Raw genomic sequence first — 25,730 nt, forward strand, 5'->3', positions numbered from 1 at the left:
TGCTCCTCACTGGGATCTCTGAAAGCCTTCCACATGTCTTCACACAGCAGTATCGATTTACTGTTGATCCTGGAACAATGTTACAACCATGATTACAATAATGATGACACGGCTGCAAGGAACCTTCTTCCAGTCTTGTTATAGCCTGCGCCTAATAAAGGCCTCTATATAAAATAACCCTTTCACCTCCATGCGTCTCTGATTAGTCCTGTTATTTGTAATAAAGGACAGGAATGGAAACTGGCCGCCTGAAACCTGGCAGCTGTTGTTCTTCCCCTAAAAATCACAGATCCTGGTGAGCTCATATTATTAGTCAATGGCCAAGCCTGACACTGAGATTCAGTTTAGAGCTCACAAAATACACCTTGTTTTCATAATGTATGTCCTAGCACCTCCGTGGAGGTTTTTGCATCATTTCTTGTTCAAAAAGCCATGTGTTTCTATTTTTCCTTTAAATACGCTGCATATTCATGTGAATATCACTGGAAAACAGGATAAAAAAGTGTTTCCTCTTTGATTTTGTTTATGCAGAAAAAGCAGATTTTTGAAAAGGCTGTGTGTGATCAAAACAAATAAAATAAAATGTAAAATACTTTAATAGGCACTCATGGTCAGCTTAACAGTCATTCATTAATATTTATATTACATACCTCAGATCCTAATGCTGACGCTGTTTGATTACAGCATGTGAAGTAGTTAAGGCGAATTAAAAGGGATCTTCCCTGTGGTATAAACAAACTGTCCCGAATGAAAATTTACATCCTGCCTACATTTGTGTTCACATGGGCTTTTTGGCTGGTGTGAACACTGAAGAGGGAGCAACATGATCTGCTTCAGGATCAGTTCTTGTGTAAGTCCAACACAGCGTACAAAACAGTTTATTGCTCCTCTGAGTCCTTCTCGAATTGAGCATAAGGCCTCTCTGTGTTGTTGCAATAAGCTCTGGCTCGTAACACTCAATGGGCCGGAGCCTGGAAGTGCGGTCCAGCTGTCAGAGGCAGTGGTTGGTGGTTGGGTGCCACGGCGACGGGCGCAGCAGACAGTCTGTGGTGTCTTCGGCAAGTTTGGCGTGCCGGGAAAGAGCTGTGAGTTGGGGGTTTAAGGGGAAGCTGTAGCGGTAGAGACAGTAGGGGCCCGTAGTGTCAGAGAGATGAGGGAGCAGAGAAGGCCCGTGATGACCGAGGGGGCTGTGGAGGGGGAAGAGGCTCCCCGGATATGGGTCCCTACATTGGGGAGGTTTCTTTGGCTGAAGCGCTGATAGGAAAGGCAGGTCTGGAAGTGGGGGCAGGCCTCTCAGTCTGTCTACTCCCAGGGAGGAGAATGCCCTGCTGGGCAGCGGAGATGCTGTGGACGTCTTTCCGTAGAGAGGAAAAGCGAGGGTGTGGAGAGCGGCATCCTGGCAGGAGAGCGCCGAGACGGAGAACGGGTGTAGGGGAGAGGAAAGGGGGAGAAGAGTCTTCACACTGCTGGTCGGCGACCCCGAGCTCCCTGTCGAGATTTTTTTTTAAAGTCAGAAACTTGAATCACAAAGAGAAAGTCACTAGGAAATTGAACTGCGTGGAGTGCAACTGTGATAAATGGGCATTTCCCTTAGATATCAGAACTGCTGAAATCCTACACATCCTCCGTCGCAGACTGAAAACCCACCGGCTTTGACTGTATCAAAGCCTTTAAAACCCAACCCCCAAAAAGCACTTCAAAAAGATTGGCTTATTCTAACCAAATGTATTTGCAGGTTTCTCCTTTCTGAGTGAATGTCTTTATGGTTGAGTGCACTTTTTGTAATGAATTGTAATTTAATCTGACTAATTCATCTGGTATCTTGCATAACTCTAGAACGTCATCATCATGGAATCAATCTGATAATGCTCTGGTTCGAAATAAGACCAAATGTCTAGTTCACAACAATGAGGTATTTCATAAAAAATGTTTTTATTTATTTATTTATCATTAAAAAAAATAGTATGCCCCATGCTGAAATGCAAGTTAAACTAGAATATTCCTTCCGAAGCCCTTTTTACAGTAAAGTAGGTGGCAAAGGTAACAAAAACAAGGATTTAGTACCTCGTTTTAGCAGTTGTACTAAACTACCGTCCAGTTAGGTGAATTGTAACAGCAGGAAATGATGGTACACAAGGTTTTTTAAAAATATGAATCATCGCAACCATGAGAGGTCCTTCTGCAATAAAATATTAGGCTATTAGGCTGATTGATGCAATTGTATGTGAGATTGACTGCAGACATAGACATACATATACACCCAAGCACACATACACATGACAAAAGATATGATAACCCCCCCCCCCATATAACACCTGGCGAAGGTAATAAGAGCTGCAGCACAGTACCTTGGAGCTGTATGGTGAATGGCTTGAAGTCCAAGCTCAGAGGGCCTCTCCAGGGATACGACTCCAAAAGGCCATCCAACACTCCCCTACACACACAAACACACAGTTACTGTAAAAGCACTGCAACGTGTTATTCAGGTATTTAAATATTGCTTTTGAGAGGTGTGAAATTCAGCACTACACATTTCAGCTTCATTGGAAGGTTTTACGTGGTTTCAAATGTCGGTGGTTGAACCCCCAAATCCTCTCGGGTCCACTTTCTGAGTTAAAACTAAAAGTGTGGATGTTTGGTAAGGTTTTACTTTACCTATTCCTTCCTGGATCTCTGAAGCCTTTGGCGAATGGGTTCCTATCGATCTTCAGTTTTGTGATCTTGCCCGGGAAAGAGGAACAGACATGGGTTAGAGCGGACGTGTCAGCCGCTGACGTGTTAAGCCAACAATGAGCTCAGCTTTTACAACAGCGTGGAGAGTGGCAGGGCTCCCCCCCTATGGGACTGCATCTCCCAGCAGCACCCAGGGCGATCAGCCATGTCAAACAGGGTTCTTGGAGGTCGTACGGTTTTATTTGGTGCTTTAATGGGCTGCGGACTCCAGCAGTGGGCCCGGTCACAGCTTGTTATTGAGTTTCTGTAATAATACGTTCGCTGGTCGTAAAAGGAGCCCTGATGAAAAGAGCTGGCAGTCCCCCCGGACGCCTCGGTTACTGGAGGAGCTGCAGCCAACAGTGGAGTCAGATCCCCTGCACGGGAACAAACGCCCGCTCTGAGCAACTGGAAATCAAGCCACTGCAACTCATGATTGAGATGAGAGCACAATGTTACATAGATTGGCTCATTGGAGGATACCGCCACTGTTGGCGTGACCATTGAAAATAGTTGCTTTCTGGCGCTTAAAGGGTGTAGGATTGGAATTTGTAGCATGGTTCTATAGCAACAAAAACATAAATGCTGCTTTCAAAAGCAGACATTTCCGATATTTCCCATTGTTCTCTGTTTAGGCTGCAGTTTCAAATCCATAGTGTGTGCTTCATATTTGGCTGTTCTATAGGATACGTTTCAGTGGTTGTTACCTGCTGGTTCTGGTAGGCTGTGACCGTGGTGAACTCTGTTTCGGGGAAGGAGAAGCTGTGCACTCCTTCAGCAGGCAGCGACTGGATCTGCGACAGGTCCATGCGAGGGTCGTGCCGGATGACGTGCACACGTGGCTTGTATTTGTGCATCGACTGGAGAATTATCTGGATTGAGAGATAAGACGACACTTTATACAAGATGAACCTCTATTATATCACTGTCTTTAAGAGAGGAAGCTTTAAAATGCAAATAGGCCAAAACCAAAGTTTCATGACATTATCAATCATAACACTTATATTATAATTGTACATGTCAAACAATAACGTATCGATAATTCCGATAAAGAATTATAAAAGAAAGTAAATCATCAAATGGTTATTTTTGTTGAAACATTTATCCAAAGGATTTCAAATTACTTTACACATTAAACAAGGAGAAGCAACTTATCATCATAGCTGAGCGTCTAGAATGAGAGAACTTCTTTGATTTTTGCTTGAAATATGTTACCTTATGTAAAAATGAAAATCATCCAAATAATTGTTTATTTTTCAGTCCTTGCACAGATTTTCTTATTATTTAAAAATGGTGTGACATTAGCAAAATAATTCCAAACATTATTAAATATCTCAACAGGCATCACAATCTAAAACGACAAAATGTTTAATTGCAAAAAAAAACAGTGTAGGCTGTTACGTACATTAACGAAATATATCTAAAAACAAAACATCATATATCATTTAATTAGTGCATTATCCAAATATTAATCCACTTACTATTTAAGGGATTTAAGGGACTATTATTATAAATCTTATCTTATCTATTAAAAAAGTTCTAAATTGAAATCAGCAGATTGGAGTGTAGCATTTTTTGCAAGATTAATATTTTCATTTTGCATCTTTAGTGTTTTAAAAAAAAATTATAAACAACAGTTTGACCACTTTTTAATTTCTGATTTAAAAATCTAAGGTTTTTCCACAGGTTTACTAGAGATCATATACAAAATATAAACACTAAGGTAAGGTTTCACAAGAAACAATACTTTTTCCAAAATACACAGCAGGTACACTACTAAGTGTAATGCCAAACAGCTCTAAAGATATATTTAAATCAACATAATATTAGTGTTTATAAGTAGTAAATTGTTTCAGAGAGGCAGTGTAATGCGTTGAATTGACCGCAGCTTCACAAGAGATTCTGAGGCTCTTTCTACACTTTCTAAACTCCTCCAGAAAAATGAATCCCCTAAACACACCAATTCCAGCGTGGTTTATAAACACGAGGATCAAGTAAAAATCCACCTACAGCCTCTGCAGTCACCACATCTGTCACATCTGTACATCACTGAATCTTTATAGGAATTTCTGCAGCGGAGAAGGATTTCCACTTCCTTCATCCCTAAATGCACACTGGCTTTCAATGAGGAACCAGCCAATATTACACGATGGTTAAATATTTGTGACAACAACCAAAGCAGAAGTGCCACAACAATCAAAACCTGTATACATAAAATAAGATCTCTCTTAGATTAACAAAGAAATATAAAGATATATCTGTTTTGTTTTTGAAAGTAAAATACAGATCCTAGGACACTTATCAATCAGAATACTTTATTTATCCTGGGGGAAATTAGGTTTTGTGTTAGTTGCCATGATACAGAATAAAGATAAATTAATAAATAAAGGATAACAAAATACAATTAAGACATCTTATATAAACATAAAAAGTTAAAGTAAGAATGGGCAATAAATAATAAATACATTTTTAAAAAGAGTTTTAAAAAATGTAAATGGCCTGATCTACAGGATTACTATCTGGTATCAGGTGAAGCTGCACATGCTCAGATGGGTTACCTACATGCCCCTTATCGTCCATCTCGTTGTTGGTGAGTTTGACCCGGTCGAAGCTGATCACCTGACGCATCCACGTCTCTCCCGCGCACGGGGAGTCGGGATGCACGTAGAGCCGCGGGGAGATGCAGGAGTGGTCCGTGTTACCCGCAACCATCCACTGCGAGCTGTGGTACACATACCTGCCCGGGAATATGCATGTAAGTAAGTAAACAAAAGACACGGTGGAAGTTCATGTAGTCAAATACACACCTGTAGCGTTTGGAGTCCACGGGCATGACGTCCATCGCGATGTAGTACTGCTGGCACGGGTCCAGATTGCGCACTTTGACGCGTACAGAGGGGAACATTCTCCTAACGAGAGAAGATACAGTTTTTTTAGATCATGTTTTCGACTTAAAGTTACATCCTCACACCTCACAGAAACAGATCAGATAGGTTAGGAAAGACCAATCGCGGCCATGTACAGAGGAGAGTTCAGGGTCCTCGAGGGGCCATAAGGGCACAGCCACTGCGCGTGTTCCCCGTAATAGAATAAACGGAACTTACATTTCAGCAGCGTTATGTCCCTATAACTCATACCAGGAAAAAAAAAGACGCACAAACCTATCAAAGTAATTTCTCTAAATTGAAAGATTAAATTGAAAGAACAACTGTCACAACATTGCATTGTAATTTATATTTTTGGATCGTAATTTAAAAATAAATACATTTGTCCAGAACGACTAAAAATGTTCGTTTAATTGAATTCAATACAATTTAATAATTCAACATCAACCTCAGAGGGTATTTAATGTGACCTATTTGTTGTTTTATTCTAAAATATCAGCTGAATAAATCTTATAGACCAGAAAAGTATAAGTTGTCTATGTCTTTACAATGTAATACATACACAGGATAAAATAGACACCATAACTGGTGACAAGCCTTTATTTTTTTATTAAGATTCTGACTTATGACTGGTTGTGTTCAGGGCTGTTTTACACCTGTGACCGCAGATCAGTTCATGTAAATTTTACAATATGCATCACATCACCGATAATGACCTATCAAGCTTGTATTGCAGGTATTACAACTGACTTGAACACGGAAACTAAAATTCAATAATAGAAAGGTTTGATAATAAAATACTTTTATTCAAATATGTCATCGTTTGAAAGGTAAGGCCCGGGAAGCCAGGTTTTAATATGATGTTAAAGTGTTTTTGTGTATCATATTGAAAGAAAGTATCGAACATTTAAATATTAAAAGACCCAATAATACATTTAATTTATTAAATATGACTTTTGTTTCGTTTTAGCTAATGTCTCCAGTTTTTACAATTACAAATATAAATATATATTTTTATGAACCGACCTCAAAAATGCCTCTTCCCATGATATGTAGGTCAAATACGTTTGCAGTGTTGCAGGATAGGATAAAGGCACCTGAAGGGCAGTGTTTTCAGCAGAAAACCATGATACTGGAGCTCTTTAAAGTGGTGTTCCTCATCCACATGTTGTACCTGCCAGCTTTGGTGATGATCATCTCGGTTCCGATCTCATAGAACCTCTTCCACAGCTCGGAGCCCTGCAGCTCCACCTGGACCTCTCTGTCCGGGAGGAGGTTGCTCTCCTTCGGCTTGTTCTCCTCTCCGCCGGGGTCAGCCTCCTCAGCCCCGGACCTGACAGTCTGTCTCTCCGACTCTGCCCTCCTCGGAGATGATGTACCGGCTTTCTTCATCTGGCTGACAGGATATTCGTTCAGGCCTATAAAAAGGGGCAACGACTGGGGTGAGTGAGGTTCAGAAAGAAGCCAAATGAGATTTAGTGTTATCCAAAATAATTTATCAGTCAACGTAAATTGTGAATGTTTTCCTATTTAATAGAATAAGCTGTAGATATTACATATAGTCCTCTAAAGGGAGAGAACGTGGCTTCATTTTGACAAAAATCACAATAGTAGCAAAACATGTTTCTCTCGAAAACCAATGAATGTGATCATTTTAGTTTTTGAGCTGATAAAATTAAAGAATACATGTATACATAATGTTGAATTGTGAACATGTAATCAATGGTTGTGTCTGAGCAAAAATAACACCGATTGTGTGATCAGTTATTGTTCCATGCTGTGCGTAAAATGCGTAAAGGTGTTCGAAAAGTCCAGGAGTCCTTGGCTCACCGGTGAAGATGCTCGTTTCGATGCCGGTTTCTGCAGCTGAACTTGACTCATCTGACACTTTCATTCTCTTGCAGGGTTTCCCGACCAGCGCTTCCACAGAGAACGCGTGAGCCCGGGAACTCAGACCCTGCATCTTGGCGAAAGAACCCGTTTTACTGCGACTCGTATATCCGTCTGATCGATGACTGTGTCCCGCACAAGTTTCAGAGTCCCAGCGCATTCAGGACAGGACAGGGTAGAACAGGCAGCAGCAGCAACAGCACCTCAGGGAGCCCCTCGTCTCTCACCGCGGCTCCGTGACGCTGCGTAATTGATCCGGTGCCTTCCCATGTGTTCTCTGAGACGCGCACCTTCATCCAAAATCCTTGATTATTGGAACGCCTCTCCTCCTCACTACAATGTTTCCCCTTCTCCCCCTTAATCCGTTTCTGTGTCTCCCCTTTCCTCTCTGCCTCACAGAAGGCTTGTTCCTCTGGTTCCCCTCTGTGCGTCACAGAGAGGGAGGGAAGAATGCAGCGTGCACTCCTCATGGGCCTGCGCTGCAAAACACATACATCCTAATGCTTATACCGGCCTTAAATAGTATTGTTGTCTACACAAAATGTTACTGAAAAACTGAGAAAACAAACACATTTTCTCTAAAGGTAGAGTAATTTATTTATTTTGGTAATGTCACAACCTTGAAACACCTGTTGAACACTTTATCAGTATTAACAGGTGCCATTCTATTCAATAAACGTATTGTTCTTAGTTTATGTGCAAGGTTAAATTGTCCAATCAATTATCATTTCCCCACTTTAGTTGGAGAAAAATAACTAGACTCAGTAAATACTTTTACATTTTTTTCCAGTGTTCATTGGTCTCAGAGGCATTTGAGCTTCCAGAACAAGCAGCAGCATCTTTACGCACACTGTTAAGGCTGAATGGTAAAAAAGTGTCTTTTTTATTTAGATTTATTGAATTATGTAATATAGTGCAGATTTAGTGGACTCTAAATTTGACTATAGATGGCCGCAGAATACAATATAAAGTCATGAATATTATTGATGAAACACCGTAAGCTTCCATTTTGATCTAACCTTCAGGGCTTTTTAAAAAAAAAAAAAGATTAACCTCCATGTTGTCCATATTGCTTCCCGTAGACATCCTATGGATAAATAGATTGAGCATTTAAGAGCTCCGGAGGGGGACCCAAGGCACACATATTTAAGTATTTTAATTCAAACCATATGTAAGGTGAAATATCTCCCCGAAACTCGCTCCATATATGTTGAAGCTAACATTTCCTATATTAATTTGAATGCTTTCCTTAAAGTGGTCTCTTGTCTCCCGTTCCTCCGGTATAAAAGTTTTTGGGTTTTTTTTCCTTCTCTTTGCGGTTCCCGGTGAGAGTTTGGTCTGGTTCTCATAAGGGCGGAGATCAGATGGAGTTCGGCGCACTGGGGGGAAAACAGGGCCGTAATGACAGCTCGGGATTATTACATTACTGCTCAACATGAAATAGATCCGCTTTACACAAATAAAAGTCAGCGAAGGCTCTATTTAAAATGTTTTTTAATCACATGATATAATTGCTGTGAGGAGAAAACAAATGAGGGCTGTGTTTACGACACGGTTGGTTTGCTTGCTGATGGAAATCTCTGACAACAGCCGGGAAATGGAGAACTATGACCAACCGGAATCGCATGCTCTCTGTCATCATAACCTGTTTCAGGACTGCGGCCTGGATTTATGTTTATTCTTTTCCTAACTTGTCGTTTTCCTCCCAAAACCGGAACAAAAAACTGCTAAACACGCGACCTAACAGGAAATAGTGCAACACAAATAACTGTCCGTGTGCACAGGCCCGAATAAAAAACGCCGGTAGAAATAGCTGGTGTCGTTTGTTTCCACAAGTCTGAGAGATTATTTTTCCATGTTGTCTTCAGCAGTCAGATCATAAATCTTCGTCACGGGTTTATGGGATGTCAGCCGGAGTGATGGCAGGCGTGCAGGCAAGTGACGCCTTGCGCTGCTGCACACAACAGGAAGCTGCTGCTGGATTGTTTTTATGATGCTTAATCCAGTGCAAATCTTCATGGGTCCCGTTCCGGGGATGTTTGGCACACGTGTTTCCTCTTATTAGGCACAATAGCGGAAACGAGAGATTCAAATCCAATTTAGCAAAAGCCTCGGGTTTCCATTAATGCGGAAGTTTGATGATCAGTCTGCAATTAGCCTTTCCAATCATGTTGCGCCTTCAGGGTGGCTAGCATGCTTTTGATTTGCGTGTCTATGGACTAATTATTAATCATTAATAATTGGGTAATTGGGTTGCAATGACACGTTTGGGCCTTATGTGCAACCACAGATTGCAACACATTCATCACTAAGATACCTTTCAGTTTGGTTGGTTAAAGGGGAAATTTGCTGTTTAAAATATGGCTTTTATCGACTAAAATGTATATGTTTCGTACTTTTAATACAAATGCTTTGTTTATGACTTGATGACTGACACTTTTGAATGTGTGTGTGTGGCTGGTTCCAAAAGAGTAATCACGACCAGCCAAACACACACTGTCTGTACTGTGTGTGTGTGTGTGTGTGTGTGTGTGTGTGTGTGTGTGTGTGTGTGTGTGTGTGTGTGTGTGTGTGTGTGTGTGTGTGTGTGTGTGTATGTTTATAAACAGGCCTGTCTGTCTGTTGCTCAGTGCTGAGTGGATGTGACGGGGCCCCCTGATGGTTTGTTTTAAGTTGAATCCTGATGCCGAGCTGTGTGTGTGTGTGTGTGTGTGTGTGTGTGTGTGTGTGTGTGTGTGTGTGTGTGTGTACGTGTGTACGTGTGTGTGTGTGTGTGTGTGTGTGTGTGTGTGTGTGCAATGGTTATTCTGGGCAGGGTCTGCAGAAGCGGATGCCGACGCACTGCCAAACGTCAAACTTGCACCACCCGTCCGCCGTGACACGTTTGAGTGTTTGAGTACAGAACGCTGTAAACACTTAGTGTGTTGTGGCACTAATGGGATGTGAGTTCTCCGTATTGGACATAAACAGAGCCTCACCTGGAGAACACTGCATACTGGGACAATGACGTGCTAATTGTTTCCAACACTGCTTACATACAGTAAATGCATTCTTGGATTTGAAGTAGTTTACAGGCTTTTTTGTTTTCACTTCTGTTGACTGCTTTTATTTTTGCTGTAGGAAAGGAGAAGAACATGAGTTCTACAACATGAATGATTACAGAGCGACAAATTCCAGCGACCCTGACATGTCATCAGCTCCATGGTGTGTGGTGTCACATCTGCTCCTCATAACCTCCTTCACGTCCCTCTCTCGGGGGCTACAGCTGTCTGAGGTCTCTCCCACTGTTGAAGTCCCCGCCGGAATCCTCGCTGTGCGGAAACAAAGCTCTCCTCGTGGCTTCTCCAGCAGCTCTAATGCTGATCATCCTATCCTTCTCAGCCTAAGGGAGGTCAATGACTGTGTCCGCCCACACAGTTGCATCTTGTCTCTTGATCTGCGCTTGAAAAGCATCCAGATTCTGGCTGCTGAGGGATAAAGATTACCTCTTGAACCACCAAATGACACATTCATGGTTAGAGGAACATTGTCTTACCTCTTGCCTCAGATTCTACAAATCTGCTTTACCACCAACCTTCATTATCAAGTAAACAGTGAAATTACTTGAACAGCATCATCCTTGCAGATTATTGTAGTTAACAGTGCTTCACAGATGACTTAAATAGTAAACAAATAAAGACGAATGTGCACAAATAAGAAATTGGAGATATAAGATTAAATTATGAATAATTCAATATTTTTAATGCAAAGATTAAATCATTAAAGACCATTTAAAAAGTATAGAAAAGACTATACAGGCACTTGGAGAGCGCAGTCAACAAATAATGCCATATGCTACTGTATGTCTCACAGTTTTTAGTGTAAGTTAAACATGTATCCATTACGTGACATCCAGATCTGCTGCAAAGCTTTTTCACAAATTTTTGTGTTATTATGGCCAGTTGATTTTACGTTATCCTATACTGAACAGAAAAACAATCCCAAAACCCTGTTTGGTGCCTGTGAAAATACCCAAAGCAACATTAATTTCTTCCTACTGATAAGAATATTCAGTTTATGGTACATCTTCATCCTCTAAGCTCAATTGGTGTCCAAAAACCATAAAAAAACATACGTAACTGTCACTGTTGCAATGTACTTTACATGGACACTGTAGTCAATCCCAAATACATTAACAGCTGGCATAGACACTTGAGCATAAAACTTGCGGCTTTTCTAAGAAACTTATGTGTCCAGCTGGGATTCACAGGCTGTGTTAACTGTAAGAAAAATATAGAATTTTGCCAGGCTTGTCCTTTAAACTTATCAAGAATTCTCATCTGAGCCTCCAAAATGTTGTGTAACATGTGCAAAAGAGGTATAACTTTATCTGTCCTCCCATTCCTCTTAGGAGCACCTCTGCTCTCTGGGCTGGCAGTGTCTGAGGAGCCTGGGCACGAGGCCTGGTATTGCCGCCCCCCCCCCCCCTGCCCACAGTGTAGGAAGATTTAATGGCTCATGTGCCACGGCATCCAGCCTTCACTGGCTCCATCTGCCTCCGCCCGGCCCGGTTGAGTACCGGGGGATGAGGGCAGGAGGAAAACAGGAGAGGAGAGTAACATCTCAGCCAAGTCTCCTCTCACCACAAGTGTGTTGTGAATTATCTCCCCCCTCTTCCTTTTTTTCTTTCTCCCTTTCTCCTTGTAAGCCTTTACTTATCCCCTTGCTACTCACCCTCTTCCTATTAAACACATATAGATCTTCATCTGTCCACAGCGCTTTCATGAGGCCCACTGTGAATCCAGCTCTATGGCACATTCATCTCACTTGTTTGGATAGCTAATTCTTTTTGATGAAAATTGCCTTTTCTCTCTCTTTTTGTCTCTCTTTTCCTCCCTCTCTCGCTCCCTTGCTGCCAGTAACTGTGGTTAATGGTTGCGGTAAAAAGAAACAAAAACAGCCGTAATTGATAATGAGAATCAGACTCTGCATGTGAGGATCTCAGTGGAGCTCCTTTTCTCTCCTTGCTCCTTGGAGTGACGGCCAGACGGGCAGCTCTGCCAAGCAGGACCTTTCCCAGAAGGATGTCAAAGGGTAGAAAACTAATCCACATGGTGTTAGAGTGTAATTTTCTAACAGAATAATAGCACATTATTTTTGAATTTTGGATGAAATTATGCAAAACATTGTCAACACTCAAGCATGGGCATGCTTTCAGCTTGTTAGCTGACTTAAAAGAGGAGTTTCAAATGTGTTGACGTCCTCTTTCGGTGTTGTTAACATGCATGGTGAGAGGAAGTAGTAATTATATCGGGGGAACCCATAATGTTTGAGGTTGTGAGGAACCCCGCAATAGCACACGTCTTTATCTGTTTTTGTCCCACTGTGCACAATCATTCTGAACACAAATATTTTTTATCAAAGCCATGCCACAGAGGAGGGGAATTATTTTTAGATTGCCCTGATAAATGAGGGGTTTCATATATCTGGATGTGGTCGAGAAAAATTTGAAGAGAAAAAAGATCTGGCAGGACCACAAAAGCTTTTAAAACAACATGTGAAAAATGTGCAGTTCTTTAACAGTTAGCTTGTCATTTTTATTTGCCTCTTCAGATGGTGGCAGCGGTCGTCTTTCAGGCCGTGCCAGCTGGGATTGGCTGCTGGCTGGAAGGAGCAGGCCTGGCCCCGGGTAGCACTCTTATTATCATCACCACACACTGTAATTCACATGTCAATCACAGCTCAGAGCAGCACAGGGCCGAGGGTAGGGGGGCTGGTTAGAAGGGGCCACTGACTGGGGTGATGGTCCCGGCGGGGCGGGGGCTGCACGCTGAATACTTCCAGCAGGCCCTAATCGGACCTTTCATTCCCTCATCTCTGCAGAATGGGCCTGTGTACGCGTATGATTGGTTATACAGGACTGGCCTGAGCTGAAGCTGGAGGCTGTGCTGGACTGGCTGCTGTAAGAATAGGAGCCACCTCTGAGGAAGGTTAAACTGTCAGAGTTTGGCCTGAGCTAGACTCTAGCTGGGGTAGACAGGCTGAACTGAGGAAAGAATAAGAAAAGAGGAAACACTGTTAATCTATTAACAATTCCATGTCTCAAAGCCAACAGTCACAAAGACAAGAATGTCTGTTTAAGTTGTAGAAAAGTTGGTTCTACTGTTGTTCTGGGACTAAGCCTCTCCGCGTCTTTACATTGACTTTACATGTAATCGCGACGCGCCCAAAAATCGCATCGCATCTGGTGTGAACGCACCATAAGAGTTATAAGACAGACTTCCCCTAATGCACTGCATGTGGTAGACTTTGAACACATGCTCAGTTTGTGAATTTCGTCCGACTAGCATCTTCTCAAATCACACACTGCTGATGTGCACCCATCTGAAGATTGCTGACAATCAGTGCTGTTAGCTGGCTAGCTAGCTAGTTAGCAACACTCCTTAACGGTACCAAGTCACAGACTGCTACATTTACCCAAGAGATTACAGGTGGCTTCTCTTTGACACAGGTAGGCCTATAGTGTTTTTTTTACTTTATTTGTATGGTTCTATGTTTGGAAGACAAAAGGCTGATCGTTGGGACAGAGAATTGTCCAGCAGTCCACACTCAACCTTTTGAACGTATTGAATGTGACCTGTTCGGTGAGAGGGGTAAGTTACTTCGTTTGGAATATGGTCTACACATCTGACCCATCAGTTAGTAACTAGGAATACTTTTAGAAAAAATAAATTGTATTGACTGTTAACTTATCATTGTAAGATATTTTCCACATATTCGACTGAATGATGCAGAACCTAAAACAAAATATGTCTCGATATTAACAAATGATTGACATTTAAGTTTGATGCATGATTTGCCCCCTAAATGTGTATTGTTTATTAATTACATACACTATGTTTCAGATTCAATCATTGCAAGTCTTTAATCAACATATTCCTTAAGTTTAAATAGTGCAACACAGTTTAAGTTTGACATTTAACTTAATTCAAGTGTAATTTCTTCAACACATTAAAAATAAACAGCCTTTGCAACAAGATACTTCACAATGACATAAACAAACATTTCCATGTATTTAGATCACTCATTTGAAACTAGCTGGTAACACTCACATAACAAGAATTTAGAAAGGATTTTAAACACAAACGACATGGTACAAGTAGCTGGTTGAACTCACATCTCTCTCTTTCCTCTAGGAGCCATCACCAGTGATACTTGGTGACACAACACCTGTACACATAAAAGTCCCCATAAAGGGCTTTTGACATTGATATCTGTAGAAACTAATTAATCTGCTCCTGCAGAGCTGAAGTAGATCTTCACAAGACAAATCAGAGACATTCAACAACTCTTTAGTCATATCCAGATTTTCCTCACATGTATAGAAAAGCCTTTTCACATTTCTGACTTTATCCCCACCCCAAGAGACTTTCTGCAGCCCTGTAGCGACACTATAATTTAAACGCTGCCGAAATGGTAACTCAAAAGACAACATGCTATTTCAATCAAAAGCCTCGTTCTAGCCCCATCATCCTGCCTGCCAAAGCGTGGTGTAACTCACACACAGACAAACACACACACACACAGAACTTGCCTGCCAACGTGTGGTTTTCATTCACGATGCCTTAATGCCTTGTGGTTAGTGCTCTATCAGGGCCATGAGAAATGATTTATTAGTGGCTCCCGCCTGTATTTATAGATAATGAGCCTCCGTCAGTGTTAATAAAGAGATCCATTCTCAGGCTGGAAACACAGTACCTCTTTAAGGGATTACTGTCTCTGCTAAACAATAGCTCGTCCTCCAAAGATAGCCCTGTAGCGTGCCTATTAAGCAGTGTGTAAAGTGTATTGATGTATGTGGTGGGATGTGGGGGTTAAAATAGTGACAGGCTTCAGGAGAAGACTATCCATCTCTCTTTTAACACAAGCTCATTCATTACAGATACACATTGATCTTACGTTCCCATTATTGTGGTACTTTTTCTGTCGTTCCTTCTCTTCAGGCTCTCCACTGATCCTTTTTAATAGGAGCTGGTGTTGGCAATATAAAATCCTCATTGGCTGGCTCAGATGTTGGAGAAGCAGCATGAATAAGTGTTTCCCTAGTAGGCCTACTTTTACACTTTTATCTGTCTATGTGTCAGTCAAATGCACTAGGTTGTGTGTGTGTGATGAGGATGAAAGGAAGATGACGTGGAAACACATGAGCAGTCTGGCAGTGAAGTGTGTTTGTGTGACATCATTCTGTCTCCCTCTGGATCCAATCAGCCCATCCTCCCCTGTTAATGACACCTGATAGATTAATGACTGATAAAGAGTGTGTGTGTCCGTGTTTGTGTGAGTGTGTTTGGTAGGGGCCCTCAGAAAGCCCGCAATCAGACAGCTCTCAAATTAGCGCTCCATAACTACATCCTGAGCAGGGCTTAGACTTCTGAGGCACAGGAAAGTCCTTCCAGACACACACACACACACACACACACACACACACACACACACACACACACACACACACACACACACACACACACACACACACACACACACACACACACACACACACACACACACACAGGCTATCACTTTCATCCACATTATATCACTTCACATTTGTCTTCTTTCTAGCATGGTGAACTTTGACTTATTGAGAAACCAGGGTGGTGTTGGGGATGTCATCAATTTCAGCAGCTTACTCTTATATTCTCTATAACTTCCCCTTCCGTCGAGCAGCACACACATCCTGACACACTCAGAATAACCAAAATACGATGATGCTTTTAGGTATCATATTTAGTAATCCAACCACAAACATTAATGAAAAGGAGTTACATAAATGTTACTTTCTTTCAGCTTTTTATTTCGACCCACCTCAAGTTTGTTTATTGCATCATCTAAATTATGGTGTGTTTAATTTGTAAGGCTTTTGTGGTTTTATGTGTGGTTATGTATATGTATAAAGTACAAGTATAACATTTTGGTTGGCGGTAATGGGTATAAACATATTCAAGTTATTGATATACTCAAGTGTTTTCAATGGCTTTAATATGTGCAGCCTTTATTTATGACTTACTAACCAAGAATAAATCCAATAACTCCTTGATGAGTTCAAATGTAAGTAGGAAGAATGGTAATAGGCCAATCACATAGGTTATATTAGAGTTCAAATGAGAAGACAGAAGATTTATTTTTGCTTTAGCTGGTGTTTGTTCCCTGTCTTCCATCTTTTTAATTTAATACTTTTAACTCATTGTGAAATGTATGGCTAAAGGGCACTTCAGTTGAAGTAAAGGGGAATGTTAGTAATTCCTGTATTGTCCCAGCCTGGGATGTAAAATAACGGCCTTACCCACCTCTTCACTAAATTCTGCAAGGTGACCGAATATGTATTTTAGAGTCCAGCAGTGTGTGTGTGTGTGTGTGTGTGTGTGTGTGTGTGTGTGTGTGTGTGTGTGTGTGTGTGTGTGTGTGTGTGTGTGTGTGTGTGTGTGTGTGTGTGTGTGTGTGTGTGTGTGTCTTGCACACAGGGTGTGTGTGAAGCGTCTATTACAGTAGTGCAGAGGTGCTTGTTGTTAGTGCATACTACATCTGCTTGCAACTTTCTGCTTTCAGCAAGCCTCCTTATGGGGAAAAGAGGAGCTGAGTGCATAAGTCTCCTCTGCCAGTACATTGCCTCTCCACCACCAAGAGTTTCGCAGTGCCTCCTCGTGGCAACACATCGTAACTGGGTACCTCGCAGTCCCAGGCTAAACTGCAGGGGATCTCGGAGCAGCAGTTGGCCCCAGTGGTGCGGTGTGCAGGCCCACCATACGGTGGACATGCCCTGGCGCCCATCAACCACAGCCCCAGCTATGGGCAAATAGTCCCACTGCCTTGTGGGTTAGCCTCTTGAGGCAAGGCTAAGGGAGCAGAACAGACAAACAGAGCTTGGTCCCGGCAGCCTCCTGCGGCCAGGATGGGGAGCTGGTAGTCCTGGGCTTACCCATGCCATCAGACCTACCTCATCATGGTGAAGATAGTGCTTCTGGGGATAGCGCAACTCCTACGGCACTTTAAAAATGTCTTTGCGCAGGTATCCACCCCAGACCACGGTGAATATTGCCTGGACCTACACCTGGTTGAAGTCTGGCGGCGTTGGGGCGGTGGCGACGGGAGCAGGATTGAATAGTCTGGGAGCTCTTAGTCAGAGCCCTGCACATCAGCGGCACAGGGTATTGGTCGCTAGTAGCTGGGGCTGAGTGGCAGCCGTTCTCGGCAGACCCCGACTGAGCAGCCCCTATTTAGGGACCACACTGCTCACTTCAAGTGAGGAAAGGCCTAGAAAAGGTGGCCTAAAAAATGCCGTGGGTCATTCCACCTCTGCAGTCGAAACAGAAAAAGAAAAAACTGAAAAAACAAGTCCTACAACCTTAAACTCGCAACATGGAACATAAGAACCCTCCTGGACTCCTATCGCAGGTCTGAAAGACCCCATAGAAGGACAGCCCTGGTTGCGGCCGAGCTGAGCCGGTATAACATCGATATTGCTGCCCTGAGCGAAACCAGGCTCCTTGATGAAGGGTCTCAGAGGAGGAGGGCATGGGCTACACCTTCCACTGGAAAGGCTATCCCGCAGGTGGACAACATTTGCATGGTGTGGGACTGTCCATAAAGAACACACTAGTGCCAAGACTCACTGAAACGCCTGTGGGCGTCAGTGAAAGACTGATGACCCTCCGTATTCCTCTGAAGAACCGCTATGCCACATTTCTTAGTGTGTATGCTCCAACCTTACCATCTGACAGTGAGTCGAAAGACTCCTTTTACCAAGCATTGGATGAGGCTCTCTGCCGGATCCCCAAGAACGACAAGATCCTCGTTCTTGGGGACTTCAATGCTCATGTTGGGCAAAACAGTGGGATATAGAAAGGAGTACTTGGCAAGCATGGGATTGGTCAGGCCAACTCAAATGGCATGAGGCTACTTCCCCTCTGCTCAGAGCACAACCTGACCATAACCAACACCATCTTCCAGCAAAAGACTAAATATAAAACATCATGGATCCACCCATGTTCCAAACATTGGCACCTAATTGATTATGCCATCGTGAGACGCTGCGACATCAGTGACGTTCTCATAACCCGAGCCATGAGAGGTGCAGAATACTGGACAGATCACCCCATGATCATGACCAAGGTCCTCATACAAGTGCGTCCCCCCATGCGAAAAAGTGGAACCAATAGGAGGGACCCGCCTGGAAGACACTACTGCTAGGAATGAGTTTCGTTGCTCCCTGGCAGAGAAACTAGGGGTGCTAGAACTCCTCCTGAGTGGTGAAACTGTCACAGAACAACAATGGACCTGTATTACCGAACCCCTTCATGAAGCAGCAGCCCAAACAATTGGCTATAAGAGCAAGAACCATCAAGACTGGTTTGATAACAACTCAGACCTCATCCATAACCTGATAAACCACATGCAAAAAGCACATCAAGAAGCCCTAAGAAACTCCTCATCCAGCACCGTCAGACAGAAATGGCAGAAAGCCCGAAGGAAAATGCAGAGAACTCTGCGGACCATGCGGAACACATGGTGGATGGAGAAGGCCAACGAAATTCAGGCATTTGCTGATATAAATGATATTCACAATTTTTACAATGCAGTCAAATCTATCTACGGCCCAACAAGTCACAGCATCACTCCCCTGAAAACAATGGATGGGCTCAAAGTCCTGAAAGATCAGACCAGCATCCTGGAGAGGTGGGCTGAACATTTTAGCACCTTACTAAATCAGGACTCTGATGTAGACTACACCATCCTGCGTGAACTGCCTGAATTTCCCCTCATTAACAACCTTAGCCAACCTCCAACCTTCCTGGAGGTCCTGTCAGCCATCCGCTCCTTGAAGAACAACAAGTCACCTGGTTCTGATAATATTCCAGCAGAACTGCTGAAACAGGAAGGATACCTCTGCACAAGATTATTACACCGTTACATCACCAAAGTTTGGGCTAATGAAAACATCCCACAGCGTTGGAAAGATGCCAGCATTGTCACCATATATAAAAACAAAGGTGATAGAGCCATCTGTGGAAACCATAGGGGCATAGCACTTCTTGCTGTGGCAGGCAAGGTCCTGGCCAAGGTGATGCTCCTGAGGCCGATCAGTAACATCACAGAGTCAATGCTACCTGAGTCACAGTGCGGGTTTAGAAAGAGCAGGAGTACGGTCGACATGGTCTTTACAGCCCAGCAACTTCAGGAAAAGTGCAGGGAACAACATAAAGACCTGTTTATGGCTTTTGTCAACCTCTCCAAAGCCTTTGACACTGTGCAGAGAGATCTCTTGTGGGGCGTCCTCCTCTGGATTGGCTGCCCCATGAAGTTTGTCAACATCCTGCGTCAGCTTCATGATGGAATGACTGCTAGGGTGAAAATAGGAGGTCAAGAGTCTAGCCCTTTCTCGGTGCGTACAGGGGTAAGGCAAGGGTGTGGACTGGCACCAGCACCTTTTAACGTCTTCATCCTATGTGTCACCCAGCTTCTCCACAAGGAGTTTGAAGACAACAGTGGGGTACTAACTACTAACTAAACAAATTGAGAATACTAGAGCTGCAGTATGCAGATGACTGCGCTCTTGTATCTCACTCTCCACAAGACCTCCAGTATGTCCTAGATGCAGCAGTGAGGGCATACAGAAGGATGGGGCTGACCATCAACAATGCCAAAACAGAGGTAGTCTGCCAGTGGAGTGCCAACTCTCCACCCACACCACCTGTCTTCACTGTGGACGATAAACAGCTGTCTGTAGTACTATCTTTCAGATACCTGGGGAGTTTCCTCTCCGAGGACAACAATATCGACAATGAAGTCCAAAACTGGATCCAACAAGCATCAGCTGCTTTTGGGAGACTCAGCGGCGGGTCTTTCAGAACAAGAACCTTCATCTCCAAACAAAAAGTGCTGTGTTTCAGGCTGTCTGCATCACCACCCTCCTCTACAGCTGTGAAGCCTGGGTAACCTACAGCCATCATGTCAAGTCCCTGGAGCAGTTCCACATCCGCTGTCTTCAGCGCATCCTGGGGTTCACTTGGCGTGACTGTGTGCCTCACACTGAAATCCTGAGAAGAACAGGCTGCAGGAGTATTGAGGCCACAATTACTCAGCACCAACTGCGCTGGCTGGGGCATGTCATCAGAATGCCCTACAATTGTCTGCCCTGCAGAGTCCTATATGGCCAGTTACACCATGGCCAGCGCGGCCAGAGGACAGAAGAAGAGATTCCAAGACCAACTGAAATCAGCACTTATGAGGTGCAAAATTAAACCTGGGGACCTGGAAAACATGACTGCTGACCGCAACACCTGGCAGCTGTGTCCTGATGGGACCCAAACACTGGAGGAGGAAAGGACAGCCAGGAGACAGCAAGTAAAGTAAGGCTCTGAAGAAATACACCTATGAGTGCCAGCAACACTAATACCATGTATACATGCCCAACCTGCAATAAAACCTGTGGATCCAGGATAGGACTTTTCAGCCATCAAAAAACTCACCGTTAAAGTCAGAAGTGGAGGTCATCATCGGACTCGACGGAACCACAAGCAACAAGCAAGTGTGTGTGTGTGTGTGTGTGTGTGTGTGTGTGTGTGTGTGTGTGTGTGTGTGTGTGTGTGTGTGTGTGTTCTGCTCCTCCTGTGAACCTGACAGAGATGACGTCACTGAATCTGGAAGTGATTCAACCAGTCTATGATGCTATTGGCCATGATTCAGAAAAGGGAGTGTGTATAAGAGAGTGTGTGTGTGTGTGTGTGTGTGTGTGTGTGTGTGTGTGTGTGTGTGTGTGTGTGTGTGTGTGTGTGTGTGTGTGTGTGTGTGTGTGTGTGTGTGTGTGTGTGTGTGTGTGTGTGTTTGTGTGTGTGTGCTCTCTATCGGCACAAAATCAACATGGCCGAAGCTTACATGAAACTCTCTGGAGCAGTTTCATGATGATGAGGTAATTCCCCCAGAGTTTAACCCTCAGTAACATAACAGACATGCGTCCATTTCCATCCTTCCATTCTTCTCTGTACCCTTTCATCCCTTTTCATCTTTTGCAATTCTTCTACTTTCCTCTTTCTATCTGTGCCAGTTGCTTACCTTGAGTTGTCCTTCATTACATACATCTGTGACCCACCATTTTTCTTTCTTCGAGTCATACCATTTGTCCTCCCCTTCACTCCTTTGCTTCAAAAATCCTTTCATACCATCGTCTTGTTTTTCTTTTGGCATTTCACGTGCCCTCTTTTAAACTTCAAACAGACGGACAGACAGACAGGGTAACATTAGGTCACAAGTTAGGATAAAAAGAGCCATTCCTCTTGAATAAAGTCATAGAAAACGTAATAACTCTCCATGTTAGATCATGTATTATTTCATTATCAATTAATGGCTCAACAACAATAGCAAATATTTTTCAAATCTATTGTGTTTGTAACAAGAAGTGAAATAGAGTTAAGGTAAGATATGTTGTTGTTAACCTGCCTTTAATAAGTTCTAACTTATCCTGGAGATACGGTATGTACTGTAAGAGCTAACTGTAACCCACTGAATAAGCTAATGTTAGCTTGCTGATCATTGATCCTTTTAGAGTAAGGAGTACAAAGTGACAGGCAAATATGAAATATGGTTGATATATCCAAGTCAAATCTTGATACAATTAGGTGGAATAATTACGTAAGATGGAAAAATATTATAACATACTAAAATGTTGCCAGTAGGTCCAGCTCGATAAGCATGAACTGATTTTTTGTGGACAGTTCAAATATTTCCTAGCCAATAAATGTGTAGGCCTACTCATGCCTACTCCATGTTATTATACACTGCCCGGCCAAAAAAAGGTCACACTCTAATATTCGTTGGAGCGCCTTTAGCTTTGATTACGGCACACATTCGCTGTGGCATCGTTTCTACAAGCTTCTGCAAAGTCACAACATTTATATCTGTCTTTCCGCCGAGATCTTGTATTGATGACGGGAGATTCGGACCACTGCGCAAAGTCTTCTCCAGCACATCCCAAAGATTCCCAATCGGGTTCAGGTCTGGACTCTGTGGTGGCCAATCCATATGTGAAAAGGATATCTCATGCTCCGTGAACCACTCTTTCACAATTTGAACCCGATGGATGCTGGCATTGTCATCTTGGAACATGCCCGTGCCATCAGGGAAGAAAAGATCCATTGATGGAATAACTTGGTCCTTCAGTATATTCAGGTAGTCGGCTGACCTCATTCTTTGGGCACATAAGGTTGCTGAACCTAGACCAGACCAACTGCAGCAACCCCAGATCATAGCAATGCCCCCACAGGCTTGTGACCTTTTTTTTGGCCAGGCAGTGCAGATAAGAATACATTTAATTGGTGTTAGCAATGCACACTAGCTAGCTAAAAGCGACCTAAAAACTAGCTAGCCAGAAGAGAGGAAAAACTGCCTATAACTGGAACTTGTGAGCTTGTAGTTACTAGATGTAAACTTGTGAAAACAATATGCTTATTGCTCGAGTGGTAAGATTGTGAGAACAAACTATCGACAAAACATTGACTCAAAGCACAAAAAATTTACAATTTCTCAAAGCATCAGAACCTCAAAACCATATTCACTTGTAAACTTGTAGCTTTCAGAAAATGTCTACTTCTGATATTGTGGACACCAGAAAAGGCTCATGTGGATTGTTTTTGTGAATGTATCCACAACTCCACACTGCTCATGAATAGCTGTTACAACCCAATCCTGATCTTTATTGTGACATTACCACCCAAACTACCCGACCAGAGCTCCTTCAGCATGAAATTATTAAATTTCCCTGAGGTGAGCCAAGCAGAGGCGATGAAGACAGGCAGACAGGCTCTCAGTGTTATGGGAGAGCGAAGGTAGCTTTAGAAGCTGATACTCACAGGAAATACTCATTTGTCACCCTTGTCTCAAAGCCATATGCGATTGCCAAAAGTGTGTGTGTGGTGGGGCAAGGATCATGGGAGTGTGATGCACGCTGATTTTTTGGAGGGTGGAATCTGAAAGGTGCTTTGAAGCAGCACCACTGCTCTCCGCCACATGTACAGTATACCCATGGGATGTGCTCCTCTGGCTCTCTCTTACACTTTCTCCAAATCTCTCTCTCTCTCTCTTTCTTTCTCTATCTCTTCCCTGTCTGACCACTAAATGTTCTCCCACTCAAGACACATGGTGATTATGGTGGGTCCACATGAAGACCTGTCAGTGACGTTATGAAGTACTGAGCAGTGTCTAACTTTTTGGTTCAACGCAACTCTGTGGCCAGCTGTTACCATAGCAGTTTCTAGGGCTCTATATGTGTATGTGTGTGTGTGTGTGTGTGTGTGTGTGTGTGTGTGTGTGTGTGTGTGTATATTTGGGAGCAGTAAAAGGGACAAAGTCATTTGTCACTTGTGGCTATACATGTCTGGTTTTGAAATTGATGACAAATCTATGAGGTGTCTGTCTGTGTGTGTGTTCATATTTAGTTTGCTTGAGTGTGGGTGATGTCATGCATAAGACTTTCTTTTTCTCACACTTCATGAAGCCTGCAGACTTCCTCGATTTGCTGACAATGCAGGCAAGAAGGACTGTGTGTTTGCGTCTGCATGTGCATGTGTATTTTTATTGCTTTCTTTGGACGTTTGCTGCAGACCACAGGGAAACATTCAAACTCCATCATGCATGCCTGCCATCCAACATCATGACGCCTGCTGCCTCTGTGTGCCTGTGCACAAAAACATGGGTGTCCATTTGTGTATGTTTCACTCTTTTCAGTCTGAAAGGCACAGAAATCCTAGTTAGCAGGCCTGCTATAAAGTTTGAGACGTAAACTGCACAGACGGCTAGTTTAATCTGCCATTAATCAGCTCCTCGGAAAACTCACTCAAGCATCAGACACTGCAGATTACTCTGCCTCTCCCTGTAACTTTGTGCTTTTCCCAGTCATCACTCTACTTTCCCCCAAAATCCCTCCATTACACCCCCCACCTGCCTCTACGCTTTTACCCCTAATCATAAGTGCGGTTGCCTCCTGGCTCTCTCCTCTTCCTCTTTTTGTGTGTGATGCTGAGAAGCCCTCAGGATTAAATCTAAGTCCTTTGTTTATCATCTCAGCTATTACTGTTAAGGCTGGCTCTCCCTCTCCTGCTGTGTGTGTGTGTGTGTGTGTGTGTGTGTGTGTGTGTGTGTGTGTGTGTGTGTGTGTGTGTGTGTGTGTGTGTGTGTGTATGTGTGTATGTGTGTGTGTGTGTGTGTGTGTGTGTGTGTGTGTGTGTGTGTGTGTGTGTGTGTGTGTGTGTGTGTGTGTGTGTGTGTGTGTGTGTGTTTGTGTGTGTGTGTGTGTGTGTCCACGCATGCATGTGTGGGCAAGCTCTCAGATCAAACACAGCGTAAGATGAGCCCATAAACAAGCCTTCAGGACCACTTAGGGTTTTCAGGGAGAGTCCGTTTCTGTGCACGGAGGGGGAGTTAGGTACAGAAATCAGCTGCTCTGTTTATGTACCTTTCAGTGGTGATTACCGGTCCAATCTATCTGTTAAACAGAGGAAATATCATAGCCTTGCAGAGTGCGTGTGTGCTTATGTGTGTGTTTGTGAGATGCATGGTGTACAGTTGCAGTGCAGAGAGGGCTGGAGAGATACCACTGAGTTGCGTGGAATTGGAGCGCTGGTGTAGCAGTAAATGTTTATTTACTCATGCATACAACTTAAACCGAGTCAGGAGAGTGTAAGCAGAGGAAGCAGGGGACCACCACAGACCAGAGGATTGAGGATATGTGTCAGACATACAGTACAGCCTTGGCACAGGCCTGTGTTTCCACACAGTGCAGTGAAGGCGGCATACTGTGTGTGTCAGTGTGAGTGGGCAATCACACTGGCAGGTAGTGCCCGGCCTGTAGGAGGGAATATATTGACAGAGTCAGTTTACAGAGTGGAATATTCATGGAGATGAATGGTCTACTTTATACACTCAAAACCTAATTTTCATTACATTACATGTGCAGTAAAATGTAGTGATTTTTGTGTCATGTGCTGTACATAATAAAGAAAAAGAGAGACAGGCTTAACCAAAAGTGTAAATAGTTCAAGTCTTGTGGAATTAGGTTTGGTAAAATGAATAGGAAGCTGAATTTTCCTGATTGGGAGCATTTGTGTTACACTAAAATAAGGGTTGCTTCGTCTGGCGGCCACAAGATGGCGGCAAAGACAAAGGAACTCTCAAGAGAGGATGCTGCAGACAATAAATGAAGCCATAAATGGTTTC

General features: G+C 43.2%; 1 protein-coding gene across 1 annotated transcript; it reads right to left on the bottom strand.

The window, feature by feature from the left end:
- Positions 1 to 706: 706 nt before the first annotated feature.
- Positions 707 to 7,560, bottom strand: tbx22 (T-box transcription factor 22). Its single transcript, XM_063877026.1, has 8 exons — positions 7,428 to 7,560; positions 6,772 to 7,015; positions 5,520 to 5,621; positions 5,275 to 5,449; positions 3,420 to 3,584; positions 2,656 to 2,720; positions 2,349 to 2,434; positions 707 to 1,488 (listed from the first exon to the last, which is right to left on the bottom strand). The coding sequence occupies exons 1-8, from the start codon at positions 7,558 to 7,560 to the stop codon at positions 992 to 994; spliced, it is 1,467 nt and encodes a 488-aa protein (XP_063733096.1). The 3' UTR covers positions 707 to 991.
- Positions 7,561 to 25,730: the final 18,170 nt, after the last annotated feature.

Source organism: Eleginops maclovinus, chromosome 23, assembly GCF_036324505.1.
Source record: "Eleginops maclovinus isolate JMC-PN-2008 ecotype Puerto Natales chromosome 23, JC_Emac_rtc_rv5, whole genome shotgun sequence".
In the NCBI taxonomy this organism is placed as follows: domain Eukaryota; kingdom Metazoa; phylum Chordata; class Actinopteri; order Perciformes; family Eleginopidae; genus Eleginops; species Eleginops maclovinus.

Bases quoted from the DNA above. Each gene is read 5' to 3' on its own strand.
- tbx22 (XM_063877026.1), bottom strand. From the start codon at position 7,560: ATGCAGGGTCTGAGTTCCCGGGCTCACGCGTTCTCTGTGGAAGCGCTG. The intron at 5,622-6,771 runs GTACAACATGTG...TTCTCTCGTTAG, and splicing joins ATCATCACCAAAGCTGGCAG to GAGAATGTTCCCCTCTGTAC. The intron at 2,721-3,419 runs GTAACAACCACT...TTCCCGGGCAAG, and splicing joins CAGCCTACCAGAACCAGCAG to ATCACAAAACTGAAGATCGA.